Here is an 18,088-nt window from a genome sequence, read left to right as displayed (position 1 = left end):
TTTTCAGACCGTACAGGCCATTTTATAATGCTGCCCTTAATGACTGGATGATCCAGAACCCTGGAAAACCTGTCACTATATATGACCTTGCTGGTTTGATCAATCCAACAAGGCATTTACTACAGAACATATCATTAAGAATGGATTTGTGTGAGAGGAATCTACGCACTCAATGAAAATATTTTTGGAGAGGAAAAATATTTATCTTCTTATGTGACAGATTGACCATTTGGCAAAGATGGACAGGAAACTCAAGCCAACACACTAGCAGAGCATAGCACACTACAGCAAGACGTTTCTCTGAATGACAAAATACCAACTGAGATTTTTCATCATCATTAATGAAACTTTGGCCTTTCCCAAAAGCCACATGAAGAAAAAAGGCAAGATGAGAATATTGACAGACCCAGAAAAATATGAAATCAAGCAGTTAAAAGCAAACAAAACAAAAAAAAAGATGAAAGATAACTTTGAAGAAATCCTCAAAGAAAAAACTGATTATGGACAATGAAGATTCTGATGATCCTGACGGAATTGACAACCTACCAGTGGAAATGAATAATGATAATTTAGATAATTTAATTGAAATGAATGAAAGAGACCAGTTAGAAGACTTAATATTTGAAAGCCTTGATTTGGAAATTGAACATGAGGACTTTGTTTTAGTTAAAATCATAGGCAAAAAATGAAGATTGTTTTGTTGCAAGAATTGTGGAAAAATTACCTAATTAGATGTATGAAGTTCATTATTATAAAAGAGTGAATTTCAGCAGTAAATATTTTCTAGGCAAGTAACATATTTATGACATTTCAAAGGAATACACTGAATGTAAACTTCTTCTTTCTATTGCTGGTGGCACTTCCCAGCATCAACAGAACACATATATTTTTTCTGTTAGAGTTTTCCTTGTACAATGAGCTCAATATTTTTATTATTTATTGAGATAAACTGATTTTCCTATATATTTTTCAGATAATTATAAGGCTTCAGACTAATTAAATAGGCTACTTTATTAATTTTTTCAGATAAGACAAATTTACGTATTTTTAAAAGTTAAGTGCTGTTTAGCATTTAATGACTGATGTAAAGATGTGTTAATAAATAAATCTGGTTTGTATAGTGAAATGTCATGTTTTATTTTCCAGGAAACAAAAATACATTTTAACTCATTGTTTATCATATGGATCCAAGGCACAACATGGGCTGATCCAAGGTACGTCGCATTGTTGTTCCTTGGACACCTTGCAGACCTTAAGAAAAAAAATATTTTCATCTTAAAATAGTTATTCAAATAGAATTTAAAAAAGAAATAGTATATTAACTATATTGTAAAATCATTAATAATTAAAAATTGCCACATAGTTTGAAGTAAAAAAATAATATGAAAAATTGACCCAAATAAAAACACTTTCCCTATACTTGAAAAATATTATATTTATACATTTCAACAAAAGTACAAAATGATTAACCAACAGATCTTTTTTGAAGATGATGTTTTAATTAGACATAGCGGGTTGTAGCAGTTGGCAACAGTGTTTACATAGTTTAAATTTGCATCATTCCAGTATGGCAGTGAAATTGTGTTGTTAAAAATTTTGTGGTTTTTAGGGTTTATGTTTTTTAAATCTTTATTACTTTTTTGTTCTTGTTATTTGTTGACATAATTGCAGAATTATGTACCAACTGATGAAGCGAGATCCAGTGAAAGTCTACTATTGGTATATAGTTTTTTTTTTAGGTTTTTCACTTTTAAGGATAATATTGGAGGTTTTGACAATGTTAACTGTGAATTACAAGAATAGGTTCAGATATTAAATTTTATTTTAAAATAAAATGAATTAATTTTCAAGTAGTTATTATTGGGTTTTGATTTTGGATTTTTTTATTTTGTATTCTGTTAGAACTATTTCATCTGTATTACTCTTGTGGTCATGTGAGTATATGTAAATTTCTATATTAAAGATGGAAAACCTCAATTTTAATAAAACTTTTCTAAAGTAAGAGAAAGTAATACTGGACCTCCTTACAAATTGATAATTGTAATCCTGAAAATTGAAGAGTGTGAAATGAGATTAAATGTCAATGGCCCAAATCATACTTAGTAAATAGTTACTCATACATTACATCAGTAAAACATCTGGATGCAACCCTACTGTGTCTTTAAGATCTTTCTATTCTTACAGTCATCTTAGTCTTCTTATCCTCCTACAGCAGATTGAAATCTGACATCCAGTACCGTATGAATAGTTTGGAACACTAAAGCAATGGAAAAACCTTGGTTTTGTGGGTATAATAAAATATAATCCTAAACCTAAATAATAAAAAAAAATCCCTTGAAAAACAAATCGAAACAGATTCCTAGAATAAATGAAACAAGAAAATATAAGAAACACAACATTTAAGATATGTGTGTACAAAATTTACTTGTAAAACGTTTTCTGATGTAGTGGTGCAGTTACTACATTTTGCTTGTGCATGACGTTTCTTATGTTTTAAAAAAATGCTCATGTCATTATATGAATAACAAATATCTAACTCTAATTTTACCTGTTAGAAATGTTGAAATTCATCAGAGACATGACATCCTTAGATTGTGGTGTATTGTACTTGGCCTCATAAACCTACTTAAACATTATGCTCATCTATCATCATTTGATTGGGAAGAAATAAATCGCCCCCATTCAAGTCCAGACCAAATTCCAAGTGATCTTTCCCTGTTTCTGCTTATGAAAAAAAAGGTTTCTTTGTGGCTAGTGTTGATAAGTGCAGAATTAGTTGTTTTCACAGTCACGTTTATTTTATTATGGGGAATATAAAAATGTATCCCCTTATAAGTTGTGTATATGATAAAATGAAAAACAAGTAGAGAATGTAAGGGAAAGAATATGAAACACATACACATAGTAACTATTATATCTGCTACCTATATAAAATTTTCCTTAAAAATCTTGTAATTGTAATTTTTGCCTGTGCTACGCTACTAGAAAACATAGAATGTTGTGATAATGAAAGTACATTCAAAAAATTGTTATTGCTTAATACACTAGATAATCCATAATCTTCTATAGAGGAATCCCATATCCTGTAGAGCATAAGAATATGTGCACATATATAAAAATTGTGGTACTCTTCAAGAAGATGCCTACAGCTTATTTGTAGTTATTAAACCACTAGACCAAACTGGTGGTACAACCTACCGGTCTGATTTAGAAATTTTCTAAACAACTACTAAAATAAATCTAAGTTTCTGGCAGGAGTTTTAAACTTTCTGTCTGTCAACCTAAGAGCTCACTAGAACAGCTGATTTCCACCAATACTGGCAGATCGTGTTAACCTAAACCAACTTCTGTTGCACGTAGTCTTGCAATGCTAGACTTAAAAACATTATAAAAAACGCTACGCTCGATAAAAAATCTCACGAACTTCAGCGATTTGAGATCAGTCACTGCACTTTACACTAGTAACTACCAAACTGATAACTAGCACTAGAATTAAGAACAGCTTAATTTTTACGAATCCATACCTCATAAAACACACTTTAGTTCTAAATTTCCGCTTAAAATTGAGTGGCAGGTGTAGCAGAAATTAATACATAATTGGATCAAAATGCCCAGTCACTGAAAATTCTGGTGCGATTTTATACTATTTTACTGTAAATTGTAAGCTAATTAAATATTAAAAATAAATAGATAAAAACCATTATATAAAGTACATTTGAATTCATTATCCTATGCCCCTACCAATGGGTAAGGGGGAATAGGATAGATACTTTCATGGTGCAATTAAAAATGTAATTTTTTTCCAGTGACCACTGTTGAGTTAACTGTAAAAATGTTCAGTGAAATAATAAATACTAATATTTTATTTTTTTATAAAAAATATTTAAAAACTTCTAAAGAGTCATTTGATCTTTTGTTTAGACACAAGTATGTATCTATAATCAGCAGAGATTATTTTGACTTCTTGCTGAATTCATTGAGATTTGATGACAATGCTACACAGCCTGCTCGTAAACTCTTGAATTAGCACTCATCAGAGATATATGGGAAGAATTTATAGAATCATGTTGCAGTAATTAAATATCTGGCTCCTACATCAGAGCGATGAGCTCTGATGTATTAACTGCTCAATTTTCGAGAATGCTCTCCTTTTAGGATGTATTTACCCTCAAAGCCCAATAAATATAAGATTAAAACAGTTCTATTATGTGATGTAAGAACAAAATGTATGATCAATGCAATGTCTTACCTGGGAAAACATACTAACACATTGGGACTTCCTCTAGGTGCATACTTTGTGAAAAATGTATCCAAAAGTATCCATGGCACTAACAGGAATATAACAATGGATAATTTATATCAGTCCCTTTAGCAAATGACATGTTAAAGAATCATAAATTAGCTTGTGGCGACATTATGTTTAGACAAAAAGTAAATCTCAAAGAAATGCCAAGACAAAAAATCAAGAAAGTCGAACACAGCCATGTTTTGTTATAGCCAGGAAAACGTTTTGGTTTTCTACAAGGCCAAGCCAAATAAACTAGTTTAACTACTTTCCAACACACATGAAAGATGTACCACTGAAGAAGAATCTAGAAAGCCAGACATTGTGATGTTTTATAATGCAACAAAAGGCACAGTTGATGTGTTTCAATCACCAGTAACATGAGCTGCAGTAGAAAAACACAAAGATGGCCTCTCTGCTACTTTTATGGTATGATTAACAGCACTCTGGTGAACTCATATGTTATTTATGTACATAACATGGTGGCACACAAAAGGAAACCAGTTTCATGATGAATGTTTGCAAATATAATAAGCAAAGGACTCATGTTTCCATGGTTACAAGAAAGACTTCAACTCCCAACTTTACAGAGACATCTGAAAATAAAGAAGTAGAAGAGCATCCATCTGTTGAAGAAGAACCTCAAGAAGCACTACAGAGGAAAATATGTACATACTGCTCCTCAAAGAGGTGGAGAATGGCGCTGTACAAATGCTTCAAGTGTCAACAATTCATGTGTCTTGAGCATCAGGGGAAAGTCTGTATGAACTGTAATTAAAGTGTCTTGTTCAAGAAAATCCCCACATGGATAACTGTTGACCTATGTATTTTACAGCTTCAGTGTGTATTAACAAAATAAGTGTTAATTTCTGGAGTAGTCTGAGATGAATGCTTATGAATAGTGTGTAAATAACAGGCTTATGAATCTAGAGTTAAGTTATATGATTTTCTAAGTTATAATAATTTGAAAGTTTAGCTGTACGAGACTATGAATGCAAAAAAATGATAGAAGTTATAAAAAAAGAGAAAAATGTTATCTGGTTATTTAGTGCATGGTATACATTTTGGTTATTAGATGATTGTAAGAAGTATGGGTATTAGGTATATTGTATGAAATATTTGCTTTATGTACTATTTTATGGTACATTGAATACATGTCCAATAATGCACTGCAGTCAGTTTGTGTGCTACTCTCAAATACTGATCTAAATGCTTTCGCTTAAAATATAGCCTCTGATGTGATACTTCATGTTTTATAAGTTTATAAAACCAAAATTTAATTTCTTCGGTTTACAAGGCTGGAACAAGTGAATTTTAAGATTGTGTCATTAATATGTGCTGTGTATTATTTACATCTTGCACTTTTCATTGATACAAAATGAAATTTATCAAGAATACTGAAACAATTGATTATTTTTAAGTTACTGACTGAAGTACTGTACGAGCAACTGAGGAGCCATGGTACAGCAGCATTTGATACAGCTGCTAGACTATGTGTAAACTGTTATGAAAAAATAATGAAATACCGGAATGGAATGCAAGGGTAGTGAGAGTTTATTATCTCCCTACTAATCACAGAACCTGAGAACCTGAACAAATGTCCCTTGCTGCTGTGTCTTTCTTTTATCGGTCGGGTTATTATTTATTTAGTAGTGGTTATAGTTTTATTTATGGATGAAGTTGACCTTTTTGAGAAATACCTGGGAGAATCTTTTTATAATATTCAGAGAAAAATTTGAGATAATCCTTCATCCTCTAACATTAGGTTACATAAATGGTTATGTTAACTAAGTAGATAGTATTCACTGTATTTAACAATGATTTCATAGTAAATATGGTGGATTTAACAATAGATGGGTTTATTTCTAAGATTGGCAATCAGAATTGTAGCTGTCTGTAAATAAAATTCAAGTGATAAACTATTGTAAACAGTATTGACATAAAAAAAATTATGGATTCACTCATCATAATTAAATATTATAATGTTCCATTTTTGCAATGTAAACAATCGTACAATACTGCTGTAATACTGATAGATTAAAATAACAATATTACTGCTTGGTATTTGCCACTTTTCCTGTTTTTTAGCGACCTTTTAATCTCAATTTGTTTAATAAATATGTTGTGCCCTACACACTTGGTTCAGTTATTTATATTTAATGTTTAGTCTTCCTGAACAATCTTTACACTACACTTCTTGCTATACTAAATTTACTAAATCATGAGAATATTATAAAATATAAGGTGTTCAGACCTAGTTCATCATTATACAAAATTCTACTGTAATTTTTCCCCTGGGTAATGATTACCCAGAGAACAGATTATTGTCCTTAATTTTTTGGATGAAAAAGAAGAAATATTAAAAGATAATATCCCCTTATCATTGGTTTTGTCATATTCCACAATTTTGAACCATACAGCCTGACAAGTCTGATTTTGATTTGTCCCTTACTTAGTTTACCCTTTCTTATGATCATAATCTTAATAACTAAATTCCTCATTGTTTCATTACCTATTTTTTTTTAATGTTACTAATAATAATGTTAGACTACTTTATTCAATAAAATATATTTTAATAAATAAATTTAATTTTAGAATCTAAATGTTTTATTTTTTTATTGAACATGACAAGAAAAACAAAGGTAACTCTGGCTAATATTGTTTGCACTCAAACTTTTAATTTATAATCTGAAGAGGTACAATACAAATGAGAAGTGCATAATTCTCCTAAGAGGTATTGAATTATATAAAAAAACATTCTACTCTTAGAACCATACCTAAATTCTTACAAGAACCGTATCTCTTTACTCACTTGTAACCAAAATTAGATGACATCAATGCTCCCACATACAGAAATCATTGGGCCAAATTTCATTCAAATTAGTCCAATCGGTCTGGGGATATTAAGGAAAAAGTAGCCCATATACACATACAAACATCCTGGTATTCTTCGGTGCTAAATACTGTTTTGCTTGTCTGCAAAAACCTTTAGAACAAAGTATCACAATACCATATGTCCCAATTAAAATTTTGAGCTGCTCATGACCCCCACCCACCACCCATGAAGGCAAATACTCTAAATTGGAGCAAACTGAGTTAGCGCCTCTTCTATTAGAGAAGCTTTCCAAAGAGAGAATCGGATATCTCAAAACAGCAACAAAAATTAAAGTGGAGCAAATAACTGTAGTTCTAGATCTCCGAAACAAATACATAATTGGCTGCCATTTTTGATTGGGTAATTAGAATTTAGTTTTAACTATATAATTTTTTTCATCTCATAGAATCTTTAAAATGATATATTAAATGATTGGTCCCATTTAAAATGTTTGAGTTGTCAAATTGGTGTTATACTGTATCAGTGGCTTAGTGATTTATAACTGAGTAATATTTCAACATGGTATTTATCTTGGGGATGTGTGATTAAAATGCAACTACTGCTGCTGCAGAATATCAAAAACATTTTCCTAACCCCAGAATTCCAAATACTAAAACAATTAATGGAACATTCTATATGCTACAAGAAAAGGGTACTTCTAAGCATTAATACTTGCTGTGATTGTTCTGCCCATCATGATGAAACCATTATTAAGGCTACTCAACGCAGTCCAGGTGTTAATACATGATGCCTTTCCTGAGGGTTTACAGTTTCCCAATCTATGGTGTGGACACTTTGCAACAAGCTGTATCCACAATAACCAAGAGTAAAAAATCTTCAACCAGTAGATCCTCCTCTTCACTTGCAATATTGCAAATGGTTGAAGAATATTAACTGCTGAATTTATAGGTTCATTTTATTTACTGACAAGGGTCAGTTTACTCAGGACAGCATCAATAACCTTCAAAATGAACACACTTGAGCAAAAGTCAATCCACACTTGGCATTGTACTTCCCTATTCTCACACACCATATCAGCATTCGGCATACTTAAATCCAGATGGACTGGTCACTCCACTCCACCAAGATCACCTGTTGTATTGTATTACAAACAGCCAATACAAGTTGGTTGTTTGTATTACAGATACAAATTACACCACACAAATTAAGGAAAGTCATGCGGAATTGCTGAGAGCAACACTAGCAATCTGAAAGCAAGCACCCGAATGTATTGAAGTAGGGCACATTTTTGAAAATTTACTCTAAACTTTATTAAATATATCAATTACATTTTTATTTTTTTAACATTTCAAATTTTTTTACAGTAAGTTGTACAATAAGCTATTTTACATCAACCTTCTCAGAATTAAATTTTCTTACAAATTTTGATAATAGATTTTACACATTTGTAAGTCATTTAACAAAGTTTTTGTATTACAAACATTAAAAAAAAAAAAAAAAAAAATGTTTTTAAAGAACAAATTTTTCTGTCTACTAAATTTTACAAATTTTTTACGTCAGATACTATGAAAACTAGTGAAGATCATAAAACTTATGGAACCAATTTTATTCAATTTGTTAGGTCAAAAGCCATCAGAAACCATCCAGTGTGTCCCTCATTTCCTAGAATTTCAGTATGGTTTTATTTCACTCTTTGCTCAGGAATCAGGGCGAAATTTTTCACTAGCTGAACTTGCTAATGGAGCGTTTCCGAACCAACATTTATATGAAACTTTTTCATTATTTTGCTAGTAGAATGAGCTCACAGAAAGTGCTGGTAACACTACGTGAATCATCCTGTATTTAAGTACAAGGACAATTCCATCCTTAACAACAAATTCTTTTCTAATCTGAATTCTTTTTATGTTACTTTGAGTAAAGAGAGTTTTAATGCATAATTTTCCTCAACCTTGCATGTTTTCTTTCTCAAAGGCAACTCACAATAGTAACACAAAATGAAATAAGTTTTTAAATACATTATCAAAATATTGATCTCCATGATGTTGATCTTAGCCTTTCATCCGGGGATCCCAGGTTTGAATCCCAGTCAAGCATGGCATTTTTCATATGCTACAAAATTCCATTTCTATATCCCACATAAAAGCATCTGTGGCGGATTAATGAATTTAAGCATTAAAGACTGTAAAACAATTTTTATGATGTTCTATAAAGAAAAATACTTAATAATTAAATTAAAAAATAATATTAATAATTTTTCAACTTCTTTTTCAAGTACCTTCATTACATTATAAAATTAATCTACTTCAATCAATTTTCTGTTATCAATAAATTCCAGCCTTCTAAGGCAGCAATCTTTCAATTTTCCTGAGTTCAATAAAGGTAATAAAACTTCATGCAAGTGCACCACACATTCTATAAAAAAAAACCATAAAAAATAAATCATTTTTAATTTATTGAACAATGTGTCAAGTCTTATTCTTTATGTTTTGTGAGTGAACCAAAAGTAATTTGTAAGTCAAAATTAGTTCTATAATACTTTTTGGGAGGAAAAATTTTATGAAATTCTCAATACAAAGTTGTTAATATTTTTCATATAGAAATAACTGAATATTTAATCCTTACAGAAATGATCTATAACTAATCTATCATAATCTAGGGAAATTTATCAATAGGAAATCTAATCTACAAAATGCAGCTATTAAATAATGAGACTAATCCTGCTACAAAAGAACTGCGCATGCGCCAAATTCATACGCAGCTGTGAAGTGTGAAGCCTTCTCTTTCGATTATTGCCACTCAAGTTTCTGTAGACATATTAGTCTGGCCGTGGCCTTCATTTGGATAACATTTGTTTTTTTTTTTTTTGCCAAACATGATAACTGTTTTATTAGAGCAAAGAATTGTGAAATTTTAGAAAAACTGCTATTGAAACTTATCTTTTATTAAGAAAAATATATGGCAATGAATATTTATCATGTGCGTGGGTTTTTGACTGGTTTAAGCATTTCCAAGACAGTCGAGCAAAATGTTGAAGATGATGTTTGCCCGGGTCACCCTTCCACGTCAAAGACAGATAAAAATATTGAAAAAATTTCTAATCTGATCCGATCTGACCATCGGTTAACTACTGTCGTTATTCAAGGTCCTTGCTCAACCCCGTGAAAAAATAAGAAAAAACAACCCGAATTGTGGAAGAACAAATGACGGGTTCTTCATCAGGACAATGCACCACCTCACACTGCATTGTCTGTCAAGATATTTCTAGCCAGGTATAACATCCCAGTGTTAGACCATCCGCCTTGTTCGCCAATGGCACCATGTGACTTTTACCTCTAGTACTAATTATATTATTCTTTAAATCCAGAAAGTTAAATCAAATTAAAACACTTGAAATTTGATTCGAGTTGCTGGATTAGTAAAAATAATGTAATTAGTGAACTTATATCTAGAGGGAAAAAGTAAGAAGCAGGGAAATTCTGCTTTCCTCACAGAAGTTTTACTGGTAGAATTATTTAAAGAGTGTGCTGGGCAGTCAACAGCTAACTAAACAATACATATCTTCCAACAATATTTTTAAAAGCCTATTTCACGAAGTAAGATTTGGGGTATTGTAATTATAAACAGTAGTTATACTAAGCATTGTATTTAGATATTTTAAAATGTATAAAAAAACATACATTTGTATGATCTATTCAAATTAAATTCATATCATTAACAGTAATAAACGAAAAAGAAATATAATCTGACAATAAAATAACTCACATAGATTGTAAAATTATAAATAACAATTTCTTCTCCCTACAATATATAATCCATTAATATATATATTGATTTAGAATATATTATCCACAACTGCTAAATTACAGTAACATATCGATTTCACAATGTACTGTAATACAATTTACAAAGCAACTCAAAAATGGTTCTACATATCAAATAATATTACAGATAAAACATAATAAGCAAATATTTAATTCTTAAACATAAAATTGCTACTAAGCTTTAGTAGATGACTCCTCTCATTAAAATAATGAACTAAGTACATATAAACATGGGTTTGGAAATTCTTTGTTCTAGAGTTATAGCTAGCCAAACGCGTTTCCTTATTTTTGAGCAACGATAAAACAATACAGAACACTAACATAAATTGCATTTTAAGACTGAATTTATGATTTGTAATTTTAAATTAATTAAAAAAAGGTTGATCTTTGTGAAACATTTAAAAAAATTGCTTTAATATTTTCTAATTTCATGATATTTTTATAAAAAGTTACAAATTTGCAAGCAAGCAAGTAAGCAACTAGAATGATTTATATTTTGAACAAATCACTCTAAATGAGCCAACAAGAATATATAAACAGTGTTTTCAATAAAAAATATTATGCAGAAAAATTATGAGTTTCTGCAGATTGATATTATATTACTGATTTAGTAATGCATTGTAAAATAGGTTACTTTCCAGCAGACTTTAATCATTTAAGTTTAGAAAAATCGTTCAAAAGTTTCAGTCATGTCTAAATTAAGATTTCTTAATCCTTTTAATATTAACCATACCTCTCAAATTAACAATTTTTACAACTGGAACATATTTCATGACCATATTCCTAAATTTTCTGTACAAAAAGAAAGGTGACAGCTGAAAATATTCAGATACTTCTGTCCATTTTATTTCTTTCCAATTATGAAGTTCATCGATCCTGAGGTGAAACCTATGAAAAAAAAAAATAAAAAACTATGTATTAACAAAAAAGTTAAAATTAATAATCATAATGTAATATACACATTCAGGCTACACAACCATAGAATTCTATGATTCTATATAAAATGTGATTCTGATACAGCTTAAATACAGTACAACCTTCTCAAAATGGAATCTGACAAGACCGAGTAAGAAATCTGTTTTAAACAGTTTTCTGTCTTGCTGAGATTCATTAAAAATCAAGCTAATTTATAGTGAGAACCTGTGAAATTAATTCTACAACTATAAAATGAAGTTAGACAATATACTTTTAGAATATTCTGGAAACTTATGTACTGTATAAAGACTTACATTATTTACTAGTTTTTAAAAATTGTACAATTGAGACAGATTATTTTCAGACGTATTATACTGTTTATTGTATAAATTTTGACTTGCCAGAGTTGTAGTGAATCAATCACAAATATAAAACACACTTATTTCTATCTTCAAGTTAGTTGTATTTAACATAATAACAAGAAATACATTTAGCCTAAAACACAACATAAATTAACAGTGGTTCTAAAATAATTTCTAAAATTCTTTTTATCAAATATTAATAAAATCTAAATGGATATTGAACAATCAAAACATGAAACTAGAACAATAAATGTTCATGACACAATGTAAAAAATTACGACTTTCAATCACAGTGTTCACGGCACTAAATAAAATTATTCTCTACTGATATGTATAAAATGCTACAAATCAATTAACTTATTGATAAAATACAACATATGGATTGTTTACATAAGCTGTCACCTGCTACAGTATTTTATTAATGAGCATAGGTTTATAGACCAGAAGTTAAAACCATAAATGTGAATGTATATCTTGTGCTAAACAACAATTAGTCATCTACTGCATTTATTATTTTACAAATTGTGGTTTGTGTATAATCTATTTTTTAATCACTTTATTTTATTATAGGCTATTCATTTTATTTCTTTTCTGTCTTATTGGATAAATTTAAAATGTGAAATTAAAAGTAAAATTTATATTTCTTTTCAGATTCCGTATTACAGAGTTTTCAGTCTTGAAGAGATTAATTTCTATTAAAATAGATCGGTACTTAGTAAACTATGTTTTGAGGAGGTTTCTGTTTTGTAGACATTTCACGACAAAAAAAAAAACAATCTTAAATGAAAGAGAAATTTTTTATTTAAAAATGTGTACTATATTAAGAAACTCAATTCATATTTATAATGTTCTCTTTTTAATCATAAATAATAATAATAATAATAATAATTAAACAATAACATATATTACATGTACATGTACAATGTAAAACAAGTACTACATATCTTAAGAGATAAGCTTGTCTTTAAACAGTTCCAATATAATGAACCACATAATAGAAAAAAATGAGTTTTATTCTATACCAAACCTCAATTATTCTTGAGTTAATTTGAAAATAAAGCTATTAGGATTACAGAAAATTTTAAATACTCCCATTTTATGCAGTTTTAAGAATAGAATTTCACTTTAAACTTTATGCAACTGTTCTCATACTTGATTTCAGTATAATGGCCATTTAAAAAAAATTGTTGTTTTGCCTGTTGGTAAAGAAGTTTATTTCAGTAAACTGTGTTTTAACACCATTATGGTGTATACATAATTTCATTTAATATCAGGCTAGAAAGATAGCTTCTGAAAGAATTTTTTTGCAACAGGTTGCTTTTATACGGATTTGAATACTAGATCATGGATACCGGTGTTCTTTGGTCGTTGGGTTTCAATTAACCCCACATCTCAGGAATGGTCGAACTGAAACTGTGCAAGATTACACTTCATTTACATTCATACATATCATCCTCTGAAGTAATACCTTATGGTGGTTCTGGAGGCTAAACAAAAAAGAAAAAGTAGAATAAATTGATTGTAATTGTTCATTTAGGTGTTTTGTTGTAGAATAGTGTGAAGCAATTACATTTTTCTTTAGTAGAGTTGAGGTTAGCAATGGAAGTAATTCTTTCAATAACAACTGTTTTTCCATCCCATAATTAACTTACATAGTTTCATAATTTATGTAAGTACTGTGAAAGTGTTTAACATATAGTTCAGCTAGATGAAATAAAAAAAATTTCCTAGATTTATGGAGAAAAAAAATAGTAATGTTTTTTTTTAAATCAATGCTACATTGTAATCAATCACCAGAAAAAAAATTTTAAAAACCTTACGATATATAAAACTGTTTTTAAACATGAATTCATTTTTGTAATTTAAAACCAAAATCATGAAACTGCACTAGATAGGATAAATTGCAATAGTCTTTTTTCATGTACATTTTTCTTTGAAAAATAGAAATTATATGAAAAAAAATAGATTTAAAAATATCTAAAGTTTATCATTGATAGTCTTTATGATGAAAAATAATAGAAATACAATATTGTTAAACACATTTGATTTTTTGCTCTTTAAGTAAAATTTGACACATCTTTGAAAACTTAATAAAATTCTGAAATGATAATCATGGACACTATTTTAAAAGCCACACTGATTTTTCCCTTTCTGCATTAGTATAATTATTTACATTTCAATTTTCTTTGAAAATAAAGTTCTACAAAAATGTGGATTTTATTAGGTAGAAAATCTTATAATATTTCTACAATGCTATAAAAATGGCTGTATATAATAATATAGTATAGATGAAATCATTTATGGCAATTATGATACTTTTCATTTATTTGGTTTTATTAAAGAAAAGACAAAAAATGTTATTAATGATGTACAAAATTTGCGCAACTGCTCATTGTTTTTCAGTGTCCTTGTTACTAAAGTAATGTTATTCCAACTCCAAGTGGAGTACAATTTTATATTACAGGTCTGGTCTACATTCCAGTATCATTACTTCCTGAGCCATATAAGATGGAAAGAGGCAATCAGGCTTGCAGGATGGTATGTAACAACCTAATATTCCACTAGATTTTAACAGTCGCAGTTATTTTACTGCATGCTATTTGTAACACCATTGACATGTGTGAAAAGTAATTGTGTATTATTTAAAGCGTAAATTGCATCGGTTAAATTTATGTTTACATCTGCAATAACTAAAGTAATGTAAATAAAAAGCTTAAGAAGTGAAATTAATTAAATAACAATATACTAACCACATTATAAGCTCTGAACGCAATTTATTCCTGTACACCGGTTGCTTGCAAGATAACTGAACAGAGAGTTGGTTTAACCAATATGATTTTAACCGCCCACCACTCAATTTACCAGATTTCAATTCACATGCAATATCATTCCACATGTAACACGGGATATCAGCACGATTTAATTCTTCAATGTTACTACAATTTGTATACCTTAGCAGGAGACGTACTAATTTACTTGAAAATTTCAAGCTCCACTTTAAAGGTTCTGAAAAAAATGAAACAGAAATCAAAGATGCATTTCCGCATAATATACAAGTTAAATATTACAATCAATGACATTAACAATGATATACAGTAGATTATTCAAACCTCTAATCAACTTTGTTCTCAGTAGTTATGAAACAGATTTTCATAATCACAATGACATTTTTTTAGGCAATCCAGTTTGTTAAGACAATTTAACTTGTCATTACACAGTAGAAATAACTCATCTATATATAGTGTGCAAATGAATGCACTTTCATGTGCTGAACACGTATACTATTTGGGTCCGAGTCTTTAATTCTAAGTCTACACTTAACTAATAACCTGCACAAAGGTAAAATAAATTAATAATATAACAGATAAAAATTAAAAGAAAGAATTGAGTAAGATAATAGGGATAAATTCTAAATTACTCTGTATGCTTAGTTTTACAATATCTATGCAAAATATATTTTCTTTAAAATGAGAACCTGCTGAAGTGAAAGGTTTTATTAAGTTCCAACAAAACATTTTATTATTTCTGCATTATTTGAACTCAAAAATATACCTACAAAAAACTGCTTATCTTACATGGGGATATTTCCCATTATGCTAATAAGTGAAATTAATAATACCAGTTAGATTGTTTAAATAGACCCATATACAGCACCTTATGAAATGCTTAAGGGCATGATTCCGTTCATTCAATAACCATGAAAAACTCCGAATGTAGTAAGAAAAGCTGAAGCCTGACTTGGTAGGCATATTATATCATTACACAGAAGTTATTAGTCTTTAGAATTTTTTTTTTAGATGAGTTCTGTATAAGCCTAATCTGTAAAGAATCATGACTTTCCAGTGCAGGATTATCTGTAACAGAATGCACTAGGAAATCAGAATGGCTGGTGCAAGCTTACAAGGAGAAATTAATGGTATTTCAAAAAATTAATACAGTAGTCAGAGAAGTACTTACATCTTCACGTACTTAAACATGGAGACAACAGTGTATCATCAGCTAGCTTATAGTGCTTGCCTGTGAAAAAAAACTTCAAACGAAAAATTCTTCTAATGGGGGAGAAACTACCAAATAATAACAATTAATGATGTTAATTATAAACAAACAAATAATTAATTAATGAAGTAATTATTATTATTATTAATGGAAATGGAGGAATGGATAATGTACTTGTGTTAGACTGAAAAAATATCTATGGTAATAGATCTTGTTAAAATTTTAAAACATGTTTGTGTTGGGAAAGTTTCTGTGAATATCTGACCTCCCAGCAGTGTAAAAAAAAGCTTTAGGTAGTAACAAAAGAGCACATTTGTATTGAAGGTGAAATGACTTCTTACATACATATATTATTTAATGGCTGTATAAATTACCTTTCATAGGTAAAATGTGTTTATATATAATGTATGTTGAACTGCAGAACATAAAATGACTTCTACAGAGATTGAAGAAGCATAGTCAGTCATACTTTACTGTATGGATAAATTTTAACAGTGTGAAACCTCATTCCAAATAATTTGGTTTCAAAAGCTTTCAACAAGCTGTATTTGTAATAGCTTGGATGGAAATGAAAATGACATCAAGTGGGAATAATTCCAGTTCTGCAGATGATTTGATTATTAGTAATGATGATTAAAATCAAGTAATACATCTACCAGTTTTCAGTTGTGTTTCTATTAGTTCTTTTACTTTGATATGACAATAAAAAAGTTCTATATTTTAGGGCTTAACACAAATAACAATTTTATATGATTATTCACCTATCTATAATGAAGTGTTTTTCAAAGTTAAGTACATACACCATAAATTTTAAAAGTACAAAATTTTAATGAACCCTAAAAATCATAACAAAAAGCAGTTAGTATGTTTACAATCAACAAGCAAAGTAAATGAAAAGCAATTTAAAATAAGGCATTATGATTTTTTCCAAAAACTTTCACCTAAATGTTTTGAGAAAAGTTAGGACTTTATCTCAAAAACCCAAAGCACATTATTATATGTAATGGTGTATAATGCATATGTAAGTATGATACATGCACATATATACACTTAAAAAAAGAATTTACATCATAAAAAAAACATCATGATGCTTTTTCATGAAGATTTCTACAGCAAGGAATTTCTACTATTGTTTTATTGTTTGAAAAATGAGCACAGCAATATGAGCTGAAATGAAGACAGAATGTATCCCTGAACCTTCTTTCGCAAATGGCAAGATAAATACAATGAATTTGAAGATTCCATTAATTACCTAATGCACTGGCAATCTCAACAATCATATCAGAATAACAAAACCTACCAGTAACATCACTCTCTTTTTGAATTGCAATCATTACTTTAACAGCCATATGCGATACAATTTGCTTTTTTTTTCATTGACATGGATACTTTTGGGAAAACTATCATTTAGTTATCTGAAGTGAGACCTTTACTTAGTACAAGCAAACTAATTTCACTCAAATCATATTATCAGACAGAAGAGCATATCTCAAAATGTGCATAAGATTTTATGAAAAAAGAGAATTCTTAGCAATAAGGGAGTTTTTTATTGACCTATTAATATAAATTTTAAATAAGCAGCATTCATTGTCAAAGCATGTTGCATTTTACACAGTTTTGTACAGTAAAAAATGACTATGTTTTTCAATAAATTTTTGGAATAGTTGATTTGGGAGATTTGGAGGCACTGGTCAGTCTATTGATAACATATAATATTATGTTAGAGACAGTTTGACAAACTCTTATTACTTTGTTGACTTGAATTAATTCACCACAGAAGCTTGTTCATGGGAATATGAAAATGGAAATTTTTTAGGACAAGAAAAATCCCATACCTGACTGGAATTCATACTCTGAGCTCCAGATGAAAGCC

At 29.4% G+C, this 18,088-nt stretch overlaps 1 protein-coding gene across 8 annotated transcripts in view; it reads right to left on the bottom strand.

Moving 5' to 3' along the window:
- LOC142328614 (uncharacterized) overlaps positions 1-18,088 on the bottom strand; it is a 63,629-nt gene that overhangs the window by 8,724 nt on the left and 36,817 nt on the right. For 2 of the 8 annotated variants that reach the window (XM_075372431.1, XM_075372432.1), the window contains exons 7-9: positions 14,970-15,225; positions 11,676-11,830; positions 9,397-9,533 (exon numbers count right to left, since the gene is read on the bottom strand). In XM_075372431.1, coding sequence (XP_075228546.1) covers positions 9,415-9,533; positions 11,676-11,830; positions 14,970-15,225 — 530 coding nt within the window. In that variant the 3' untranslated portion in view covers positions 9,397-9,414. Of the gene's footprint in view, positions 1-1,116; positions 1,252-8,506; positions 9,534-11,675; positions 11,831-14,969; positions 15,226-18,088 lie in introns of those variants that run through there. The other 6 variants (XM_075372430.1, XM_075372427.1, XM_075372435.1 and 3 more) reach the window with 4 other exon arrangements.

The sequence above is a fragment of the Lycorma delicatula genome, chromosome 8 (assembly GCF_047948215.1).
Source record: "Lycorma delicatula isolate Av1 chromosome 8, ASM4794821v1, whole genome shotgun sequence".
NCBI lineage: Eukaryota > Metazoa > Arthropoda > Insecta > Hemiptera > Fulgoridae > Lycorma > Lycorma delicatula.
Note: the sequence above shows the minus strand (reverse complement) of the source record. Positions and strands in the feature narration are given on the sequence as shown.